The sequence below is a fragment of the Rhinolophus sinicus genome, linkage group LG10, assembly GCF_036562045.2.
Source record: "Rhinolophus sinicus isolate RSC01 linkage group LG10, ASM3656204v1, whole genome shotgun sequence".
Lineage (NCBI taxonomy): Eukaryota > Metazoa > Chordata > Mammalia > Chiroptera > Rhinolophidae > Rhinolophus > Rhinolophus sinicus.
The window spans coordinates 4,146,484-4,170,499 of NC_133759.1; the positions used below are offsets into that span (position 1 = coordinate 4,146,484).

Consider the following 24,016-nt stretch of genomic DNA (forward strand, 5'->3'; position numbering starts at 1 on the left):
AGGTTAACAACAGGACAAACCGTTCCCAGGATCAAGCCCTCTACTTCTTTGCCTTTCCCTGCTCTAAATCAATCAATACCTCAACCTCTCTCTCTCTCTCTCTCTCCCCCTCCCTCCCTCCATCCAACCCTCCTTCCCTCTCTCTCTGATATGAGAGAGAAGAAGAGAGATGAGATGGAGATGGAGACAGAGATCCGTGTCTCTTTCTGCATCTCTCCCATTCTGATTTACTCTCAAGTGCCTTCCTTTCTCTTCCTCTTTTTACTTTACTTCATAATGCAAAATAAATAATTTATGCCTCACTTTGTTCCAGAAAAGGTTTCTGGTGAATAATAGATAACTTGGTTTCGTGCTCAGTGAATAAGCATTTTCTATTTCTCCAAGGGAAGAAAATGAAGCCGCTTTTCACCACGTCTCTCACTGATCCCGTGCTCCTGTTCATTGGCCCTTGGCAGAAAATGGGTGCTTTATATTGACCTTTGGGGAAAGACAAAATTAAGGTTCCAAGTACAAAGTTGAAAACTGAATTACCATGAAGTCCAGACACTTTCCAAAAAGGGAAACAAGAAATGTCCTTGTCCTGTAAGGCTGATGTCACTCTCATAGCTCTTCACCTACCTCACCCCAATGCTAACACTGTGTTTCTTAAGATATAAGGCTGTTTCCAGAAACTAACTAGGTTTAAGGGTCTGCCATAGCTCCATCTGCTCGCTGAAAAACTGAAACAACTAAGTAGTTGCAAAAAAGGGGCTTAGAATGTGATTTACTCCAAATGGTTTGGAATTGCAATAGTGCAAATGTAAAAGGTATTCATGTACAATAAGTTTTTCCTTACTTAGCTATACTAATTAGTGCAGACTTTTTTAATGGAGGAAAAAAGTTTATTGGCTTAGTAATATCGCTAAGATGACTATGTGGCCTAGAATACAGAAATTCTGCCTGGGATAATTCCTGATTTAAAAATACACGGAGGCTGAAACAAATAGCACAGCCACAAGGCACTTTGCTGAGTGCAATACCTGCTTTAATGTTGGTTGACACAGTCCCTTTATCCAAGAACATGTAGATGACACAGCATGTGACAGGAAGGGGCTTCTCCAAGAAGTAGAAATAAGGTAGGTGAGTCAGAAGTTAAAATTCCAACTAGCCTGCAGGCATCTGTGAGAAGAGGTGATCTGTTATATTTGATTCACCTCCAGTCTGTTTCCAAAGGACACTGTCAAACACGATGATTCTTTTTCCCACCAGCTGTCACCAGCAACTTGGCTATACTTTACATTTTCCCTTTGTGTTTGAAAGCCAGACCTAGAGCAGATGGCTGGACTCAGTGCCAGAGCAAAGGTAAAATTGGCTGTCTCACCTGAAGAGGTACTGCCAGACTTCATTAAGACAGAAGTCCCAGCAACACCTACAAAATCTAGGGTCTGGAAAGCACGGTCTGAACTTCCTGTTTAATTTACCAAGTAAAAACAAAAGACCACTTTTGGGGAAAACTTTAATTACTTTGCTAAGAGGTGATGAGAAAACTCACATGTTTCATCCTCCATGAGAAGTGGTTTCCTGTGTCATCAACCAGGTTATGTCCAGGCCCTGTCAGAAAGCAAATTATACTCAATGTTCTTCTAAGCTGACCTCACAGGTAAATTCCAGAACATGAAATTTAATCTTCCAGAGCTGAAACTTTATTAAAGCAAATAGGTTTGAAAATATTTGACTGAAAAAAACCCGAGCAAATTAGAAATTACAAGGGAACAGCTAAATGAAAAGGGAGACTTTCCAAGTGTAGGGATTAAAGCTATAATCAGGATTAGAGAAGGATTCAGGCTATAAAATATGATCAGTCATTCATTAGTCACACAGTGAAATTAGAATATCTAACTGAGGTGGAAGATTTAGGGTGAGAATGACCCTGAGAAAACCCTCTTACTGTTGCAAAAAAAGTTTGGTCTCCCATAAAAGTAACCTTCTGGCCTTTCATTTTGAAGCTGAAAGTTTCTAGAGTTCAAAAAGCCACCTATTTTTGCCTCTCCCGAGCGCCACAGGAATAGAGCAATTTGTTGCTTCCATTCACTTATTAAAAATGCCTAAAAGATTAACAGTAGAACTAGAAATTGCTTCTATGGCCATTCATAAATTGGTGATTTTCTCTGAATTTTTATTATTATACTACCAAGAGAGACAGAATGATATATGCAATAGATTTGTTATTCAGCCCCCTTTCTCAGGTATATATAGTATACCTGAGACAGATAGGTGATAGGTAGGTAGGTAGGTAGAAAGAAAGAAAGAAAGAAAGAAAGAAAGAAAGAAAGAAAGAAAGAAAGAAAGATAGATGATAGATAGATAGAGAGATAGAGAGATAGAGAGATAGAGAGATAGAGAGATGGATGATAGGTAGGTAGAAAGAAAGAAAGAAAGAAAGAAAGAAAGAAAGAAAGAAAGAAAGAAAGAAAGAAAGATAGATAGATAGATAGATAGATAGATAGATAGAGAGAGAGAGAGAGAGAGAGAGAGAGAGAGAGAGAGAGAGAGAGAGATAGAGAGATAGAGAGATAGATAGATGGATGATAGGTAGGTAGACAGACAGACAGACAGACAGACAGATAGATCTTATAGTACTGACGGTTAACTGTTACAAGGCTGAGACCTCAGAAGCTGAATAGACTGTCTCACTAGCCAGGCTCCAGGAGAAGAATACTCAGCAGTGGGATCAAGATTTCTCTTCAGGCAGACGAATTCAACTGATTGTTTTTTCAAAGTCCAAAGGCACAGCCCTTAAAAAATAAAAAAATAAAAACCCTCAAGTCACATAATGCTCTTCACGACATGAATTACTATACTTTCAAATAAGATGAAATATTACGTATTTCAATTTCATGATTTCTAATCCTTTACTTCCTCCATAGCAGCTGGAAGACAGACAACCTCTGAACATGGCAACACATTGCAGTCTTCAGAGGTGGAGTTTCAGATCTGGTCCCCAACCCCACTCATACATGTGGGAATCCGTGAAAAATTTACTTAATTTATCTGAACTTCAATTCAGTTCCAGATCTTGTGCACTAGTGAGAATACTGCCTACTTCAAGGAATTATCGTGAAGATTCAATAAGAAATGTATGTAGTGTTCAGTGATACTGTCTACAAATGTGCTGTCCAACACAGTAGCCACTACCTATATATGGCTATTTAAATCAAACTAATTAATATTACAAATTCAGTTCTTCAATCACACTACCCACATTCCAAGTAATGAACAGTCACATGTGGCCGGTGGCTAGTGTATCAAACAGAATACAGAACTTTTTCACCATCGTTGAAATGTCGGGACATTGCCAGAGAAGGTAGTAAGTGCTCAGTGTTCATTTGATCTGTCTGTCATTTCCTCTTCAGCAATTCCCCTCAGGTTCTGGCTCAAGGCGTCTCCTTCTCGGGAAGGAAAGGAATATGATAAAATGTGTATGTGTCTGCCACTTTTCTCATGCCCAGAAACATTGGAGTTCTAAAAGAACAGTGTGGTTTGGAGAAAGTAATGTTGACACAAGAGGGAGAACATGTCAGGATGGGGTGTCAGGCACTGCACTCAGACGCTGGGAAGGTCTCTCTGGACCATCGAGGGGGGGCAGTCTCCACAGCCATTACTCCTCAGTTCATGCCTAAACGCCCACCTACTCACAGAAATGGCGCTGGCTTTAACACACGAACACTTGCAGAGATCATGAAAAAGAAAAGGGCTTTTTCCTCTGTATTTCATACCAAATTTTTCCTGGTTGAAATATCTAAAAATAAATATGTATCATCAATTTTTTTCCTGATACATTAGCCAAGGTTAGTCTTGAGCACTTGAGAAGAATTCTTCACATTAGTCTTTCAGTTGCTTTGGTTCCATCTCCAAATACCAGAATCAGAGCTAGAGTGAAAATGCTGATAGGGGTCTAGACAGTTGCAGGAAAGTAGAATTAAAAGAAGCTGAAATTTAATGTGATCCCTAAGAATTCTGGTCTCAGATGATACTTGGGAGTATCTAGTGAAATAACCCTGTAGACCCTTGCAGATATGGGCTTAAAGATTCTGGGGAGCGTCCTCTGAAACAAGACATTTGTGGTACTAAACTTCAAAGGATATACATCTTTGCTTTCAAAACTTCAAGTAGCAGAGGTCGGCCCATGTGTCACATTACAAATGAGAAGGAATGTCTTGGACTTTTTAAAAGTCATGATGTGCTGCTCATAGGTGGTATCCTTCTAGGTAATATGCAAAGCTTCTTTCCCAAGTCAAAATGAAAATGTGTGAAAAGCTGTGCCTTTCAAGGTCAACTTGCAAACAGAGCAAGTCTGTTCTCATAGCCTTGGTAATAGTATTTGAATACACCTGGTAATAAATTTGATCATCTGTCTTTGATGAGTGAAATTAATTTCTTGCTGGTGACATTTCAGGTTAAATAAGTACATAATTTTCTTCTTTCACTTCTTCACCTATTATCAACAATCCCCATTTGATCGCATGCCATTATGAATTGCTATTCGATAATCATCCATTCTGGATATTCACAACTAAAGTACTTACACTAATTGTTCTGATTGAGGTTATATCTGATGTTTTTGTTGTCCTATCAATAAGGAAATTTATGGATTTCATTAAACCACAGTGCAATGGTAAAAAAATAGGATAAGATGCAAGTCTTCTATTCTGCTGAAAACATATGTTTACTAGCAGACTAAGCACAAAAATATAAACTACTGTCTTTTGGAAAGTATAAAGAACACAGGATCATAATTTTGTAAAATATGACTTCAAGTCATTTTAATCAACTGCCATAATTTTTCTTATTGCAAAATGATCCACATACCACACTTTGACATAAAATCTCAGCTACTAAAAAGCCATTTTTTTCCAATTTACTTTCTATTTTGCTACCTTTTTATAATATTGGGCATATATGAGAAATATAACTATTATCTTTGCTACTATATTATCCCTTCCACTAGACAGAAGTTTCATATTTTTTACTGCTTTTTGATATAAATTTTTATTCATATTGTTTTGGGTAAGCATTCTTTTTTTTTTTTTTTTAAGATTTTATTGGGGAAGGGGAACAGGACTTTATTGGGGAACAGTGTGTACTTCCAGGGCTTTTTCCAAGTCATGTTGTTGTCCTTTCAGTCTTAGTTGTGGAGGGCACAGCTCAGCTCCAGATCCAGTTGCCGTTGTTAGTTGCAGGGGGCACAGCCCACCATCCCTTGCAGGAGTCAAGGAATCATATCGGCAACCTTGTGGTTGAGAGCCCACTGGTCCATGTGGGAATCGAACCAGCAGCCTTCGGAGTTAGGAGCACAGAGCTCCAACCACCTGAGCCACCGGCCGGCCCCAGATAAGCATTCTTTAGCAAAGACACATCAGAAAGGTAAAGTGTTCAAAAAACCTTACCAACTTTAAAAAATATATATAACCTATCAACTTGTAAAATGAACAAAAATGCATAGATGTCAACTCTGTACAGTAGCTTGTTATCCAGCCCACACTTTCTAATAATAATAATGGTACTAATAATTCCATCATTTTCACTGGTCAAAATTCTTTGACTAACGAACAGAAACCACACTGACTTAATCTAAACCCAAAGGAAGAATTTGTTATAAGAATACAAATATGTCATGCGAATCAGAAAGGGCTTGGAACCAGAAACGGACAGGGGCAGGAACTAAGAAGTCCTCTCCCCTTGTCACTGTCTGGCTCATTTTTGTCTTGGAAGACTGACTTTTCTCTGCTTCTCCATCAATGTACCAAAAAAAGCTACCTGTCAGCTCCCAAGTTATACACGCAGTTTAACTGTTCTTTGGTCTCAGCTACTCATCAAGAGAATCTGATTGGCCTAGCTTGAATCAGGTGTGCATCCAGAGTCAAAAACGTGGGCCAAGGCTTAGGGGGTTGTGAAATACAAACATGACTGGCCAGTGAGCCTATCCCATATGATGGGCTGGCACGTTCTCAGAAGGGATAGAGTCAACGAATTCGGCAGAAACCCTAAAAAGTATCAACCACTATACATTGTTCTCTTCAAAATGATTTCATCACACAATCTTGTTTGATGAAAAAATCCAGTGCTTATACTAGGCCTACTTCATATCTAGTAGTGATTGTTATTATTGGAAAGCTAAGATGTTCCAAACTACTCTATTCATGCTGTCATTAACACCACCAAATACATAACTTCTGCTGACTTTAGACATTTCATCACTGGCTATAAATTATATTCCAGATTAAGCTCAGATAATGCTAGCAAGACTTTGATGAAAGAATGGCTTCTGAATATAAAATCATGCCAAGTTCATTTAAAATTCTGTCAAAAAAAGGCAGAAGATAAACATCTCAATTTAAGGCCATTCTTGTTAAAAGCAAACAAACAAACGAAAAAGGGCAAGGTCATATAGTCATACTCCACAATTTAGCCAAAGACAATTGAACCTATAGAATGTTAGAGTTTTACTACATTGCATTATTTTTTCTCTTTAATTTTTTTCTTTATTATTGATCAGATTAGGTTCTCTTCTGCCAGTGAAAAAGCTAAAAGAAATTTGAGTAATGATATAATATTCAGACGATGTTTATTTATAGCAGTCAATCTGGGCAACTCATTCACGTCCAGGTATACATTTTTGTCACCATGTAGATATAATGGTTTTCAGAACAATTTCGAGATTCCAGGCTCCTGGTCCATGAAGAACACTGTCCCGAGAAAATAAGATCGGTTCTTAGGCCTGGAAAAGATGAAAAACTGACTGCCTGAAAGTCTACAGACTGGCTACAGCAGGCTGCAAACATCCTCTCATTATTTTAACCTCAAACTATATAAATACTTTTGGATCCTCGACAGCAAGATAAAACCAAATTAAACTGAAGGGCTGACATGAACTGAAAACTTTATTCTGGAAGCACCATCACTAACAGCTTCAGAAAATAAAATGAAATCGAATGGATTGTTCAAAGCATTTTTCCAAAGGGCAGACAATACTACCAAGAAAGACTCAAAGAATGAAAACAGCATAATAATTTACAAGCACCGGTTCTCCTCACTGCTCCTATAGTCTTTCTTCATCCACTCTCATGGATCTTAGTAACTTCTGGGTGGATACAGCTATTTGTTTGCTGGCCTGGAAGCTCCCCTCGGGTACCACGTCCTCTTCATGGGTTCCTTCCCCAAACTGGTTAACAGCACCGTGCATGCAATCAATGTTCAAGAGCTTGTCTTAAAATGCAAGAACAGTATGTTCTTTTGCTATTTACAAAATTCCTTCATTGTTGACAATGTTTGAAAATGAAATAAACCTGGTCTCCAGCCAATCTGAAATTGCTCTTTCCTAGACACACCTTTCTCTTTATCCCTTCACTCCAGCTGTTCCTTCGGAGCGCCCTTTCCTCATCTGGCTAAATCCTATCCACTCATCAAGGCCTATGGCAAACAGCCCTTTTCCCACGAAGCTTTCCCTGATTTCCCCAACTAGAAATAATCTTGCCCTCTATGAAGTTCCACAGCACTTTCCCTAACCGTCCCTTACATCCTTTAATTATATACAGCCAATTGCATTACACAAACGACTAATTCTTAAGAGCAAGTGTGCAGCCGTATCTCATGGGGTTGAACACAGAGCCCAACGAAATAGGTAGGATCCTCAAGGGCCTTAGGACCAGGATATAGAAGGTGGACTCTGAGATAAACGTGGAGCAAATCCAGGATTTTAAACAGTGGTAACAATCGGAAGTGCGTCCTCACAAGAGGGCTGTAGAAGCAGCAGGAAGGGTATTTGGGGGTGTGGGGACTGTCAGGCTTGAACAAAAACTACTTCAATCGTTTAGGCAAAAAAAAAAAAAAAAAACCAAGAGCCTGAGAGTAAGTGAGAAGAAATGGAAAACACTGTGAAAGTAGAATCAACAAGATTTGGCGGGAAGTTCTTAGTTCTGGTCTGAGAGCAGGGATGCGAGCAAACGCTTTGCCAGCTCTGGGATCATCGCCAAAGTACTGTCCCAGTTTATTCTAAAGGAGAAAAGGCAGATTTGCAGAATAAGTCGACTCGGGTCGTTCGGAGCTTGAGGTGCTTACGACACAGGAGGCCGCACCGTCCAACAATTGGTTGGTTATGGGAGTCCGGCCGCAGGCTGAGCACCGAACACGGTGTGACCGCACTTGGAGCTGCGGTCCCCGAGGAGCCCGGAGGACGGGAGGGAAGGTCTGGGGCGGACACCCGAGTGACACCCCCCACACTGCAGGGAAACTGAGGCAGAAGGAAGCAAGGGCTCCCTGCACACTCGGGGACGGAGGGGCACCCAGGACACGGCCGGCACAAGCCACGAGGAGAGAAACTTCCAGAAGGACCAGGGGGAAGAGCTTTGGTAAGTCAGACAGTATTCCACTGGACTCAGCAATTTCGGGGACGCGGGAACGTTGGCGGGAGGGGTTTTAGGGCGGCGAGGGCCCCTCGGGAAGACACCTGCCAGGGAGGGGGCGCCCCACAAGCCATTCTGCCGCCTGAGCGAACCCCGCCGCGCGTCACCCAACCTCCTCGTAAGCTCCAGATCTTCAGAAGCCCGGGCGCATTTCCCCGTCAGGTGCGCGCCCCCCTCACCCGCACCCCCAGCTTCGAAGCCCTCAGAAACCTGCACGAATGACCTCGCCTCTGAAGCCCTGCCTGAGGCTCACAGAAAAAATTCAATCACTTCATCTTGTGTTCCCAAAGCTTTGTCCATACCTTTCAAGGTTTTGCATTGTTTGTTGTGCATTTGGCTCGAAACAAGGGGCGAGCCCGACCAAAACGTTAAGGAAAGCTTGAGGGTCCAGGGAGGAGACGCGCTCACAGGCCACTTGTGACAGGAAAGGAAAAAACTGCATCTCCCATGAGGCAGTGGGGCCAAGGGACCACGACTCCCAGCAACCTCTGCGAGGCTCAACCTCGTCTAGGCGGCAGGCGCTTCGTGACCGGACGAAGTAGCTTTGCGGGATGGGATGGCAGCTTCTGAAGAGGACCCTGAAGCCCCCACGGAGGAGCTGGATATCGCCTGCGGCCTGGAGAACTTGCCTGTGAGCGTGTGGCCCCCGGGGGCGGGGCCAGAGCCCTTCCAGGTACGGGGCAGGGCTCGGACTCCGAGACAGCGGTGCGCGTGAGCGCTCACCCTCCAGTATGGGGCGGGGCTTGAAGGCCACGAGCGCTGCGCGCGCAGCCACGGAGGCGGGGTTGGCGCTTTCCAGGTGGGGGCGGGGCTAGATGGCCGCGAGAGCTGTGCGCGCCCCTCTCCCACGTGGTCGTACTTCTGTGGGTGACTTACACTGCAGGTGGTCTCCAAACGTCTCCACCTCTTTGCTTACCCCATCGCACAGCTATTCGCGGGCGGGAATAGCTCTTAAAAGCACAGATTTGGGTCTTTTTCTATTAACCCTCCATAACGACCTTAACAAGAGTGTTGCTCTTTTCTGCCCATAGTCTGGCAGTTCCCTGAAAGGCAAAACTAAAAGTTTGGTGAGGTCCCTTGGAAAGAGTCCTGAGAACCTGGCTTTCTGCCCTTGTTCTGTCCCCAGAACTCACTGGGAGATACGGGGCAAATCATCTACCTCTCTGGGCTCAGGTGTCTCGTATGTAAGGTAAGGTATGGGGCTTATTAAGGGATCCCAGCCAAGTGTCAAGGTTAAAAGCTTGGCCCCTAGAATCCGACTTAGCTGTGTCTCCCTGATGCTGTGAGATCCTGGGCAAATAGAAACCAGCCTCAGCTAAGCCTTAGGGCCCTCCCGTGTACAATTACAGTAATAGTGCCTCTCTGCCGGGTTGCGTTGAGAATTACAAGTACATACAGTTCCTGGCTTGCTGAAAACTCAATAAACATGCACTACTAGTACTACCTCAACGCCCTTTCTTCTCTACCTTTCTCACTCCTCGGACCTTGACCCGCATGCTGCCTAAGGAATAATGACCAGAAAAAGAAAAAAAACAATGTTGCAGTGGAAAGAGCACTGGACTTGCAGGTGGGGGACACAGGTTGAAGTCCTAGCCAGCTTAGCTATTTCTCAGAGCCTGAGTTTCTTCATCCGCAAAATGAAAATAATTAAAACTTTACGCCCTTGTCATGTCCATTGCAATCGAACCCTGTCTGTCCATCCTGCTTCCTACGGTTGTTTGAGGATCAAATAAGACAGTAGACTCAATAGCAATTTTCAAAGAGTAGAGCAGGATGTTGAGTCAGAAATGGTTATTTTTCCTCAAACTACCCTCGACAGTTTATGGTTAATGACACAGTTGGCATATTAAATAAACACTGATTCCTAAAAGCTTATTCAAAGCCAAACACTGCTGAATATCTGGTCAAAAACACTGACACGTATTTTTTTTTATTCAACAAATAACTGAGTGCCTATAATGTGCCAGGCACCATGTTAAGATGGGCATGTAAGATAAAATGGTGACAACACAATTCCTGCCCTTGACCTTAGGCAGATAGAAAGCACTTGATTGCTATAAAAAAAGGGGGGGGGGGGAGTAAGCCTATGACTGATCCTGATACCCACAGTTGATGGGCATAAATGAAAATCAGGACAGACTCCATCTCACAGTGTTCTAGCTGCCTGGCTACATGCACAGCTCTGGGCAGAGTTAAGAGTTAGAGAAAGAAGACAAGATCCCTTCCTTGGGGAGTTTATAGTCTTACCAAGAAGATAAAAGTTGCTTGAAACATTTAAATGACAAGCCTGAAAGTGCCTTCAACTAATTTGCTTCCATATATTAATGGAGCACAAAAAGCAGTCTTATAAAGTCAAAAAACAGCTCGCTTGCCCCAAACCGTGCCTTCACAGGCATGTGCACACATAAGAATTAAGGCAAGAAAAATTCAAGTGAAAAACACCTTTGTGTCTAGTTAACTTTGGGGTACTCCATGAAAAGGCAAGAACACTCAGATGCCCGGATTGAAAGCACGCATATCATAATGCCATTGGTGATGAAACCTAAGTAGGAAAACACACACTGATTTTCTTGAACTAAGAGTTGGATCTAGCCATTTTTCAGGTTTCTGAAACCAGCTTCAAACATCCTTTTTAAGATCTCAACTTTGCCTTGAAAAGAATTATCTGGCTCACAGTCTCCTAATAGCTGCTTGGAGCAAAAGCAAACTCATGGGGCTAGAGGCCAAGTACAAAGATTCTTGTAGCTGGTGTTTCAAAACAACCAAAAAAGGAATGAAGATTTTCATAGCACTTCCTTAAAATTCAGAATCAAGGCCTGGGTTTTAAGCCCAGAAGATTGTGAGATGTCATACATACTTAAGTTTCTGGGGCTTCTACAGAATGTAATTCAGAAAAGTCAGACCTCCCATCAAAATTTATCAAGAACTGCAATCATGCAATCAAAAAATATTTCCTGAGTCACCTGCTCTGTGCCTCGGTCAATGGATAGGAATCTGACCCCCTCGCCCTGCCACACCCCAAACTGCATGACCACGCCTGTCCTTGAGACATGTAGTTTTTGAAAAGACAAGACCCATACACTTAGTACAACTAGAGAGCCCCCAGTCTATGCCATTACATCCCAAAGTGCATGCATTATGTGCAGGTCTAGTTCAGAGAAGAGAGATTGTGTATGACAATAGCCAAGGAGGTGTATTGACTCTTTAGCATGCTGTCCCCCTACCCCCATTTTGGCTTCTCGGGTGACCATGGTTTAGTAAAACATTTTCTCTAAGGTTTCTATCAAAAAACTTGAAATCTCTACCCATTTTTTCAAGGCTCTGGTTTCTGGTGCATCCTGTGCACTGAGCATTTTACATTCATTCCCAACTCTTGCATGGTCTATTTTGCACTTCACTACATTGCCAGGAAAATGTAACGCTTATGTTAGCACAATACAAAAAAAAAAAAAAAAAAAAAAATGATAAAAATCCCATCGTCCTTACCTCTTTTGTGTTTTTCTGAGTGGTTCTTCCTAAGTCCCAGCAAATGCATGTAATAGGCAGTAAAACAGTATTTGTCGATGAACGAAAGAAGTCTGCTGGGGCAGCTCTTGGTTTTTCCCCCATCAAGTAATGAAGAAGAATGAGGGAGAATAACATGGTTTCCTACACTTAATTTTGGTTGGAATATGTTTGAACCTGAGAAGTTTAACTCCAAAACCTGGGGTTTTTTTTAACACCCGATTAGATAACCTGCATAGTTCATATCGAACACATACGTCCCAGCCACTAGAGTAAGCTTTCACATGGACTCATTTTTCTCCTTCACAGCAATCTGTGAGAAAGAAAGGAAATATGTAGTGAGATTAAGTGATATGCCATAAATATATGGCGTCTTACATATACAATCTAGAAATAATATCTAGAAGAATGTAATGAAGCTTCTATTTGAGAATTATAAAGTGCCTGGCACTGACTAGTGTTATGTTATTTAAATTTCATGAGAACCTATCCAGATGTAGATATTGTGCCCATTTCACAGTTGTTAACCCAAAGCTTAGCCAGTCACTTGCCCTAAGTCACATGCTAGGAAGAGCCTGCTTCTGTATGTGTCTCCTGTAGGACATTCCGTGTTGTGCATTGACACAGTCTCCACTGCTTGCCCAGGGTTCCAGGCCACATCACACTTTCCCTGTCTGGCCACCTCGCACCACTCTAGTCTCACCTCCCAATTTGAGACCTCACTGCTTATTAGCCATTTATATCTTTCTCTAAATTATCCAGCCATTTCCTGGAACCATTCTCAGCTTCCAGCCTGTGTAGATTAATCAAGACTCATTTGTTTGCAAGAAACACAAATATGTACAACACAAACTAACTCGGGCAAAAAAGGGAAGGAATTTTCTCACATAACAGCCAAGTTCAAGAGTGGTAACCGGGCATATCTGGACCCAAGAACCCCAGCAGTGTCATCTGAATTTCTTGCTACCACCTTCCTTCTTTGCACCCCTTCTCCCCTTTCCTGTGGTTGGCTACACACGTCTTATGTGTGTGGTAGAACTTGGGCATGCCAGGTGAACACGCTACAGTTGCATGACCCCAGTGGAAAAAGAGTGCGTCTTCCCTAATGGTTTCAGCAGAAGTCTCAGAATTGTATTTCATTGAACTGCCTGAGGTCCTGTGCCCGTCTGTGAACCAAACACTGTTGAAAAACATGAGTAATGCTCTAATTAGCCGGGTATAGGTCCCTGCCCAATCTGGACCCCCTCCAAACCACTGAGACAAGAAGTGTTCCCCTGAGAGGAGTTGGGGTGCTACTATCAGAAGAACAGGAATGGATGCTGGATAAATAAAAACATGTCTTCTATGGTTGCATCCCCCAATCTTTGCTCTCTCCTTGGCTTAGCAGAAGCACAGAAACCCTTAGGGTACCACCCTTTTGGATCAATTTGGCCCTGGGCTTCCTACCAGGAAATAGGGTACAGACTATGGAAAGAATGTTACAAGTGGGAAGTATTTAAGCTCCTGTCAGATGACTCCCAATTTGTAACACATTTAACATTAGTTTTCAGATATTCACAATTGGACAGTTCACATGGCATATAAATATTTGAGTAGAACAGGTCAATGACATCAGATTATTTCTGAAAATAATAAGTAACTTCAATATATAGTTTGATACCTGAAAGGATGGATAATTATATAATCATGTTAAATTAGACCACAGTTTTCAAGGGTATACTTTAGAATAGCCATTTTTCTAAGTCAGGTAAAATGCATTTCTGGAATGGTATTTTACCAACCATTTTTGGAGGAGAAACTGGAAACATGGAGGTAATATGATTTGTGATGGTTACTGGTTTCAGGGTCAATGATTACATGCATCGGGGGGAAAAATACTCTCTTTAAAGGGGAAGTTTATTCAGAAGTTTCTGTTATCCTTTGGAAGATATCTGCAGTTCATTTGTAATAAGCTACCATTTGTAATCTGAGTCTCTAAAGATCGTAGATTGTGCATCCAGTTTAAATTGCTTTTTTTAAAAAAAAAAAAAATGTGATTTGGAGAATCACTAGAGTCTCCAAAATCTTTTTAAATCTATAAGTAAAACTAAGCAAAAGTATTTTCGAAGCCTGTCCACATGCAAATAAGTTCAGCAAGGAATGATACGCTCTCCTGGTTAGACAGCTGCAGTAAGTCAGGCTTGATTTTAAAAGGAGTGATTTATATAATACATTAGCACTATGTGCGCCTTTAAGAACAAATCATTTTAAAAGAATTGTTCATGAAAAGTTTAAGAGAGAAAAGTCTTCATTTTACAAGTACTTCTGAAAAGGTCTACTAACCACTTACATTTCCATGTTGACTCTTTTAAAAGCCGGAAGTAGATTCTGTGTACACCAGCAGTCACTGAATTTGACTGATGGGTCCTCTTTTTCTAAGCCATCCGTCATCCCTTTAGGGATCTCTGCTAAGCTAAAGCTGTAAGAAATGACACAGCCCAGAGAAGTGAGTTCCGTGTCCACCCCCAGTCACATTTTAAGCAGAGTGTAGGCCTGCTCTGCAGGTGCCCCCACTCATCCCCATCTCTCAGAAGATGTCACTCCTTCCCACCAGCTCGGCATTTTTTCAAGTGCAGGGTTTTGCATCTAATTGCGTAGTTCATGGAGGCCCTTATGCTGTTCAATACCTTTTGTAAAGCTTGGCCTGGAGACACCATATTAATGGAGGGTTGACTGAAAGATACCGCAGTTCCCCCCTTATCCTTGGAGGGTACATTCAGAGACCCCTGATGGATGCCTAAAACCACAGATATTACCAAGGCCTAAATATACTGTTTTTTCCTATACATATATACACACCTATGATAAAGTTTAATTTATAAATTAGGCACAGTAAGAGATGAACAACAAGAGAATACAACAATTAAAATAATGCACTGTAATGAAAGTTCTGTGAATGTGGTCTCACCCCCCACAAAAATATCTGATAACCACTCTGATAATGGAGAAGGCTATTAAGTGACTAAGGTAAACAGCGGGAACACACTAGACAAGGGATGAGTCACAGCCCAGGTGGGACAGAGCGGAGTGGCGCAAGATTTCATCACACTACTCAGAAAGGCATGCAACTTGAAACTTACGAAATGTTTATTTCTCGAATTTTCCATTTAATATTTTCAGACTATGGCTGACCCCAGGTAACTGAACCTGTAGAAAGCAAAACTCCAGAGGGGGAGGGAGCGATACTAGGAGGTTCGAACATTCCTGTAGATACTCAGATCCAGCCCTGAATGACAGGCAGCGCAGCTTGTCCCTTGCAGGACTGCTCTTCCGACTGCGGTGGCAGCAGGTCCACAGGTCAGAGTGAAAAACAGCCATGAAACTCTTCCTGGAAAAGAATGGTTTAGATGGACACTTTGGTGAAAGTCCTCTCCAGTCTCCATATTGGAAACAGTCAGTGCTGCTTCAGAGCAGGGTGGTTGCTCCTTATGGACAGTGGAAGCCACACGTCCAATCACATGTCCCTCTTGGAAACAGCTGCTCTCAGGCCGACGGGTGTCCAGGTTCCTTCTCCTGCTCACTGTGTGTGTCTCAGCTCGCGCAGCCAGCTTGCTCGTTTTAGCCTCCGCCTCACTTTTCTTACCTATTGTTCATTTATCTACTTCTTCGTAGGCCTTATTAAACCCTTTTTGGAACTGAGCGGGTATGATGTTATGATACATAATAAGAATATATTTGGTCTTTGTCCTCATTTCTGGCACAGAGCTCCTGCAACTCTCACAATTTCCTAAGTCTGATGAGAACTATAAAGGTGACTTTTGTTGTGCACCTAAGTGTGGGGGCTGGTTGCCAGTAGAGGCAACAAGTGATTGGAGAGTTGGAACTTTCAGTCCCCTGCACACACATGAACTCCACCCCCCAAACTCCAGGGACAGGAGAGGCGCTAGAGGTTGAATCAGTCACCAATGGCCAATGCTTTATTTAATCAATCAATCGTCCACACAAACCCAAGAGGACGGGGTTTGGAGAGCTTCCAGGTTGGTGGACACGTGGAGGTGCTGGGAGACCCACACACCTGGGGACCTGGGGAGGGCATCGCTTCCATCTGGCTGTTCCTGAGTTACAGCCTTTTATGATAAATCGGTGATCTCGTGAGTAAAACGTTTCTCTGAGTTCTGTGAGCCACTCTAGCCAATTAACCAAAGCCAAGGAGGGGGTCTTGGGATCCTCTGATGTCTAGCCAGTCTGTCAGAAGCACAGGTGACAACCTAGACTTTCAACTGGCTCCTAAAATGGGGGGTGGGCAGTCTTACAGGACTGAACCCTTAAACTGTGGAGTGTGATGTCACCTGGTAGAGTGTCAGAATTGAGTTGAATTGTAGGACACCCAGCATTGCTTGTTGGAGGGGTCGGGAAACCTCCCTCTCCCCGCCCCCAGTGAAACTGGGTCCAAGAACACTAACAGTGGTTATAAATACATGATTTAGTTTCCATGTAAGCGAGAATTATTCTATTCATAAAGAAATATGCTGGGCTCATGAGAGATACGTAATCTGTAGGGTGTGAAAATACGCTTCTTTATGCCAGTGAGGAAATAGCCAGAGATCCAGGCTTCACACAGAGGTTTTAGACGTAGGACTTTCTTCTTTTCCTGCAACATTTTATAAATGTAAAATTCTGAGAAACTTTTTCATATTATCCCTTTCTCATTAAGTAACAATGGAATTTCTTTACATGCATACATCAACAATAAATTTAAATATCTGTTAATATCTGTGTAACAAATATGATTTTTAGAATTCCATCTGCAATTTCTTAGCCAAATGCCTGTTTTTAACATTGTGAAGATTCAAATAGAACTATAAATAATGTCTTGTTAAAACAGAATATTTAAGAATTTAGGTAATCTTCAAGTTAAAAACAAATTATTTCAAAAAAATCAATGGAAGACTCTCTCCCAAAGGCCATTTTTCATTGATTTATCATTTATGAGTATCTTAAAGTATCTGAAGTGACTCACAATAAATAATACATACATGCATTTGTATTATCAGATAAACGTAAAAAGATCAAAAGCCAAGGACAAAACTCTTAACAGCATTCAAAAACTAAATTCAGCACTGATTTTCCTGACATCCAAAACTAAAAGGAAAACAAAAGGGATCACAAAGCTTTAAATTCCTGACAGGAGGAGGAAAAAAAAAACATATATATATGCGATTGTTATCCCTATACCTAAAATGAAACCACAGAATTTTAAATCTTAAAATTAATGCCTATTATTTTAATTAGATGTCTTCAGACTATTTTTATTGTTCTGTCAGTTTTGTCTTATTTATATATACTCGTATATTGAAATAACAAGTGTCTCTGCCAGAAGCTGCAGGAAACCTCTCTGAAGTAGGCGCCAAGCCAGCCGACTTACCGTACCTGTTCCCGCAGTACACCCCGAGCCACGTGGCGGGGCCCGGAGCGGACGCCGACCCGGCCCAGCTCACCTTTCCCGGATGCACCTGTCGCAGCGCCCCCTGCCGCCCGGGTCCTTGCTCCTGCCTGCGGCACGAGGACAGCTACGATGACCGCTCACGCCTCAGGCACATGGCGTCGGGAGCGCAGTGCGCACAGCCCGTGTTCGAGTGCAACGTGTTGTGCCAGTGCCCTGACCGCTGCAGGAACAGGGTGGTCCAGCGGGGCCTGCAGTTCCGTCTCCAGGTGTTCAAGACGGAGCAGAAGGGCTGGGGCCTGCGGGCCTTGGAGTGCATCCCAAAAGGACGGTTCGTCTGCGAATATGCTGGCGAGGTCTTAGGAGGCTCTGAAGTCCGGAGAAGAATTCAGTCACAAACGATCCACGATTCAAATTACATCATAGCCGTAAGGGAACACGTGTGGAACGGGCAGGTCATAGAAACGTTTGTGGACCCTGCGCACATAGGCAACGTCGGAAGGTTCCTGAACCATTCTTGTGAGCCCAACCTGCTGATGGTTCCGGTCCGAACTGACTCCATGGTGCCGAGGTTGGCCCTTTTCGCAGCCAGAGACATCTTGCCATTAGAAGAACTCTCTTATGACTATTCAGGAAGATTCCTTAATCGAATGGACTGTGAGGACCAAGCCAGGCTAGATGACGGGACACTAAGGAAACCTTGTTATTGTGGTGCCCAGGCGTGTGCTGCGTTCCTGCCTTATGATGGTTCTCTGTACTGCCCCCCAGAAAAGCCAGGCGTCAGTGAGGAAGGGAAAGTGTAGAAGGAACACTGGCCTCTCTAGGTAGGAGACTGAGAAGGCAGCGAGCGCGTGTAGCTCGGCCCTTTCTGGGTTCCCCTCAAGGGAAGTCTCTGCTCTGGGTGAGCAGCGTGCCCCGCTCCATAGGGGCCAGTGGTCGTCTTAGCTCTGCCTCTGCCTCTGCCTGGCTGGGAAGTTTAACCCAGGAATGTGGCAGAGAGTACAGGTTGTCCAGAGGTCTCCTTCCTCCACTCCTATAATGGAATTCCCAGTTTTTAGCTGGGTATGTGGTTGTCCAGCTGAAAACTGAGCACTTTTCCTAGTTAGATGGGGCTGACCACGTTCTCGCTAATGCGATATCAGCAAAAGTGGTGTGTCCTTAAATGGAGACATCCTGCCCTTACCCCCTCCTTCCTGTCGGCTGGAATGTATGCACGATGGCTGGAGCTGGAGCATCCACTCTAGACCCCAAGATGACCTTGGAAAAGGAAAGCACACGCAGCAAATCAACGAACTGACAGGAGTCTCGGAGCCGGCTACCGTGGAACACTCTACAACACCTCTGGACTTTTAGGTGAGAAATGGTCTCTCCCTCATTTGTGCCACTGTAATTTTGAGTTTTCTAGCTCTAGCATCAAACCTTTTCACAATGACTTCAAGGGAACCCTGGCGGCTGCACAGCCAAGCCCTGCTTTCCAGTTTGACCAGTAATAAAGCTGATAGCTTGGTTTCTGTCTGTCTGACGCCTGCGTCCTATTTCTCATTTGTTTCTAAACATGAATCAAGGAAAAGGAATGGATTGATTATCACCTGCTAGAACCCTCATTACCAGCAACAGTGAAAAATATAACCAGCACAGTGACTTCCAGGTATATAACCAAAGTCCTAAAAGAAAATAAATTGTAAAATTTTCACTGTGCACTTGGCTGTACTCCAGAGCTCGTGAAGTTAGGCTTCTAAACTTCAAACAGCCTCGTTTCTTCATGTACCGTGTTTCCCCGAACATAAGACCCAGCCGGACCATTAGCTCTAATGCATCTTTTGGAGCAAAAATTATAAGACCCGGTCTTATTTTACTATAATATAAGTCCAGGTCTAATATAATATAATATAATATCAGGTCTTATATTAATTTTTGCTCCAAAAGATGCATTAGAGCTCATGGTCCAGCTAGGTCTTATTTTCGGGAAACACGGTATTTAAAACATGGAAATAAACCTGTCAACACCACTAAGGGGAATGGGAGTTTTACGAGTATAATTCCAATGAAATTTCTGGAGGGGCAAACATCTCAAACTCCCTTTTGCAAGCAAGGATGTTGCAAAAACAAGTTACTTACGGAGTTTTATTAGACATTTTGAAAGCTAAAATAATTATTTGGGCCCTATACTGTAGTATTATTTAATAAATTAATATCTTCACTAGTACATTGAAACCCTACCACCAGGAGGCCCTGTACTTTCAAAGTTATCATATATCATCAGGACCCAAATGATACAGAACACTCCACCCAGGCTGATATGGCAAGTATGGCTGTACACGTTAAATGAGTAAAATGTACGGCATGTGAATTATATCTCAATAAAGTTGTTAATAAGAATTTACAGTTTGCTTGCTTATATAACGTTATCAGGAATGGTTCCATGTGACTGGGAGATACTAAAGTGGTCACAAAATGCCCCAAACGAAGAATGAGTAAAGTCTTAAACAGAACACATTTTTCTTCCAAACTAAACGTTTCTCCCGACCTACCTTCCTCTGGAATTTCGACTTCTCCAAAGCGGTAAGGCAGCCTGTACCCCTCATTGAAAATGGCCTTTCTCCTCTTCACAATCTGTTCTAATAACCGAGCTACTTCAGAAGCACAAAGGAAATGGTCAGAGGGAAACGATGGGCTCACTGATTCCGCAGATCCGCTCCCCCCTCCGCTCCCCCCTCCCCTCCCCCTCCATCAGCCTTTACTGAACGTCACAGTCTGGATCAGACACAGGACAATCTCCAGGTCGGAGGCCTGGCCCTGGGCAGTCTCGTCCATGGTGGTGCCCCTGACAGAGACAGAACTACTGAACAGAGACCCTTGGGAGTTTCTGTCTTCACGCACAAGCTTATTCTTAAATAACACACAGACCTGTAAATCAGATTCCTAGTCGAAGACTCTTCACTCCAAGTCTTATATTTTATTGCCGTGCTGTTAAAGACTGTTGACACTTCTACTTTTGAGAGCAAACATCAAAATGAATATATAGCTTTTCTTCTCTTTTTTTTCCCATATGATACCAGATAAAAAGGTGGGTTTTTTTTTAATTTCGAAAAATTAAGGCTACAAGCAAAGTAGAGTTGTTGGCACCTGTCATTTGAAATGGTTTAAAGTGTAACAAGCATGCATTAGATATTCCTTACTGGACAGAGATCAAATGCATTCACTTTTTTAAAAATTTCCTTTAAAAAGACTCTATTTCTTTACCGATACATCTAAATTTTTGTGGCTAGACACCTAGGGCACCTGCTACAAAGCAGCAAGGGTGAGAGCAAATGCTATTAACTTTTTTAAAACTAAGAAATTCACTGGACTTCGCCAACTGCAGTTTCAGCACTTTCATTTATAAAGAGTACCACTGTGAGGACATGCAAGGCAATAAGCAAGAATGTATCCCTTAGCACGAAGCCGACTTGATTACAAGTGTTGCAGACATTATGGACGGGAAAGTTCCAAAGCCCCACGCTCATAATGCAAAGTCCACAGGGCCCAACAAAGAAGCCCAGGCCATGGGTAACCAGAGGCCACACCCCACAGAGAAGCTGCCGGCCGGCTGACTGAGGCCTCAGGCCCAACATGTCAAAGCTCGGAGCATTTAGCCAACACCTGCGCTACATGCCAGCTACTGCTCAGGTGTCTCTGTATTTCCGTCAGCTTTCTACTCCTTAGCTTATGCGGCTGCTTTCACCGTTGGGTTCACTTCACCGAGGGCCAGTCACAGAATTTCAGAGTGAACGGGTCCTTAAAGGTTGTGCAATGAGGGGTTGACAACAGGTCTGTGTCACCGGAGGCGCACACGTTTGTCTTGCCTTCTTCCCAGCTGGGTTTGTCACTCCAGAAGGGAGTGAAGAAATAGAGCCACAGAAGCAGCACCTCCTTCCAGGGACGGCCACCGGGCAACACGCTGGTCACCCCCAGGACCAACTGTGCTGTCCCGTCTCCAGGCATGACTGTCCTGACAACCCTCTCCTCCTTTCCCTTCAGGACAGCTCAGGGCATTCAAGCCCTCATTTTACAGAGAATGCAACTCAAGCTCCCAAGGGGCTGGGGGTCCCCAGTGCTCAGGGGATGAGAACGGGGACTTGGAAAAGTATCTAATGCTGGGCCTCACTTGAGCCTTACTCACTCAGTCTTCTGGGGGGAGGGCTGAGGACAGAACACTTCTGACAATCTCCCCCAAGTATTTCTATCACGACAAGCCAGGCAGGGCCCAGGAGCCAGCTCTGAGGACATCAGATGGCGAAGGGAGATGGGGGAGAGGAAGCTGGTGCCAGATAACCCGTAAACTTCCTGACCTTCAATGATGTTTTTAACTTTCAGGGAAGAGTATGTGAGGTCAGAAGCAACCCAAACAAAGCCATACATAGGAAGGGTCAGAATTATTACCTCAAAAAGGGGCTGCAGGTCTCCAAACCACAGGGAGAAAAATAACATGGTCATGACAGGCAGTTAAGAGGTCACTGTGGGCTGTGGGCAGGGGCGGGAGTGGAAACAATTTACTCCCAAAGACTGATTTAGTTACCAGTGAATTACTTTTGCAGACTTGAGTCATTTGCAAGCAAGATTGGGCCCATTAGCACGTCTCAGGGTTGTACTTCAGCCACAGAGGGCTGGGAATGTTCTAGTGCTGAGTCCAGATGACGCCCTGAGTTTGATTTCATTCACCTCCGCTGAGAACTATTCCTGAATCTGACAGAATTTCCCCTATGCTGAGATACCTTGGTGGTTCTCAGATTCGTTTTACGATGAAAGAAAAAAACACTGAAAAGCTGCAGATCGGGCCTGAGAATGTAAATGGTACAGCCGTTCTGGAGGGCCATCAATGTCCTCACAAATTAAGATAACCATATGCTTTGACACAGGAGTTAGGCTCCTGGGAACTTCTGATGCAGAAATGTCTGCACAAACCGACAAAGATGTACCATGTTTCCCCGAAAGTAAGACCTAGCTGGACAATCAGCTCTCATGTGTCTTTTGGTGCAAACATTAATATAAGACCCAGTCTTATTGTATTATAATATAAGACCACATCTTATATAATATGATATGATGATATGATACGATACGATACATACGATATGATGTAAGATTGGGTCTTATATTAATGTTTGCTCCAAAAGATGCATTAGAGCTGATTGCCCGGCTAGCTCTTATTTTCGGGGAAACACGGTACATAGGTACAACTAGGTTTACTGGAACATTGTTTAACAATAAAAACTGAAAATAACCTGGTGGTTACTCCTCTTGATGTTGTCCCATAGGTTCCGCAGGCTACCTTCACTTTCCGATCTTCTTCTTTCTTTTTGCTGCTCAGTTTGGGTGAGCGCTACTGACCTGTCTTAGAGATCGCGGCTCCTTCTTTTGCTTCATCTACTCTGCTGTTACAACCTTCTGAGGCATTCTTCAGTTCAGTTACTGTATTCTTCAGCTCTGTCTTCTGTTTGATGCATTCTTATATTTTCTACGTCTTTGTGGAAGTTCTCACTGTGTTCAGTTCCTCCCGAGTTCAGTGAGCCTCTTTATGACAATTACTTTGAACTTTTTATCAGGTAAATTATGCATCTCTGTTTCACTAAGTATTTTCCTAAGGTTTTATCCTGTTCTTTCGTTTGAAACATATTCCTCTCTTTCCTCATTTTGCTTGCCTCTGTTTCTATTGGGTGACACAGTACCTCTCTCAGTCTTGTAGGGGTGCCCTCGTGTAGGAACAAGCTTGTTGTTCAACTCTGCCCTAGTTCTTGGTTGTCCCTCCATCTTTTGTTATTGTCTACGCAGCCTGATTTATTCTCAATAGGTCCCAGTTGATGATGTGCCAAGCCCTGCCAGTGTCCCAAAGGGAGGGACCTCAGTGAGCCCCTAGTTTCAGGCTGATTGAAAGCTAGACCCTCAGGCAGCAGCTTTTAAAGTGTGCAAATATAGGGGCAGCCGGATGGCTCAGTGGCTCAGTTGGTTAGAGTGCGAGCTCTCAACAGCAAGGTTGCGGTTCAATTCCCGCATGGGATGGTGGGCTGTGCCCCTGCAACTAGAGATTGAAAATGGCGACTGGATTTGGAGCTGAGCTGCGCCCTCCACAACTAGATTGAAGGACAACGACTTGGAGCTGATGGGCCTGGAGAAACACACTGTTCCCCAATAAAATTTTTAAAATAAAGTATGCAAGTACTATATATATATATATATATATATATATATATATACACACACACACACACACACACACACACACACACACAGTCCTGTGGGACCACAATCATAAATCCCACTGGTCTCCAGACCAGGCGATCTAGAGGTGTCTCCTGGACCACAGCTGCAAACCTGAGGGCTCCAGATAAGTGTATAGGCTCCTTGCTGGAAGGTACCAGCAAGCTGCCGTGAGGATAAGGGACAGCCAGCTGTAGTGGGGCCACTGGGAAGTGCTGTGACTTTGAATGCCCCTCAGCTTTAGTAGGGTAGCTAATTCAGCTATTGAAAAAGAGTTAGACCTACATAGTACTGTCATGAGGTGTACAAAATATATTAAATGAAGAGTATTTATAGTATGATTCCATTTTGCTTTATACAAAGCAAATGTAAATTGTATATATTGTATATGGTTTCTTTGTGTGTGTATGTA

The 24,016-nt window shown here is 43.1% G+C and overlaps 2 protein-coding genes across 10 annotated transcripts in view; one reads left to right on the top strand and one right to left on the bottom strand.

Moving 5' to 3' along the window:
* SUMF1 (sulfatase modifying factor 1) overlaps nt 1-24,016 on the bottom strand; it is a 277,240-nt gene that overhangs the window by 175,756 nt on the left and 77,468 nt on the right. Inside the window, exon 9 of one of the 7 annotated variants that reach the window (XM_019723725.2) lies at nt 15,054-15,312. The exons of the other annotated variants lie outside the window; for them this stretch is intronic. Within the exon in view, the coding sequence (XP_019579284.2) occupies nt 15,283-15,312 (30 nt within the window). The 3' untranslated portion in view covers nt 15,054-15,282. Of the gene's footprint in view, nt 1-15,053; nt 15,313-24,016 lie in introns of those variants that run through there. 7 annotated transcript variants of the gene reach the window in all.
* On the top strand, nt 8,000-18,889 carry LOC109443418 (histone-lysine N-methyltransferase SETMAR). 3 transcript variants are annotated; one of them, XM_074312231.1, is made up of 3 exons: nt 8,000-8,387; nt 8,866-9,114; nt 17,367-18,889. In XM_074312231.1, the coding sequence occupies exons 2-3, from the start codon at nt 8,998-9,000 to the stop codon at nt 18,168-18,170; spliced, it is 921 nt and encodes a 306-aa protein (XP_074168332.1). In that variant the 5' UTR covers nt 8,000-8,387; nt 8,866-8,997; the 3' UTR covers nt 18,171-18,889. The 3 variants fall into 3 exon arrangements, 2 of the variants coding, with proteins under 2 accessions (XP_074168332.1, XP_019579289.2); XR_012489544.1 differs by lacking the exon at nt 8,000-8,387 and having other exon boundaries at nt 8,737-9,114; nt 17,305-17,504; XM_019723730.2 differs by lacking the exon at nt 8,000-8,387 and having other exon boundaries at nt 8,741-9,114.

Coding starts and splice junctions, on each gene's coding strand:
- LOC109443418 (XM_074312231.1), top strand. CDS start 8,998: ATGGCAGCTTCTGAAGAGGACCCTGAAGCCCCCACGGAGGAGCTGGAT. Junction 9,115..17,366: donor CGGGGCCAGAGCCCTTCCAG/GTACGGGGCAGG, acceptor CTGTTCCCGCAG/TACACCCCGAGCCACGTGGC.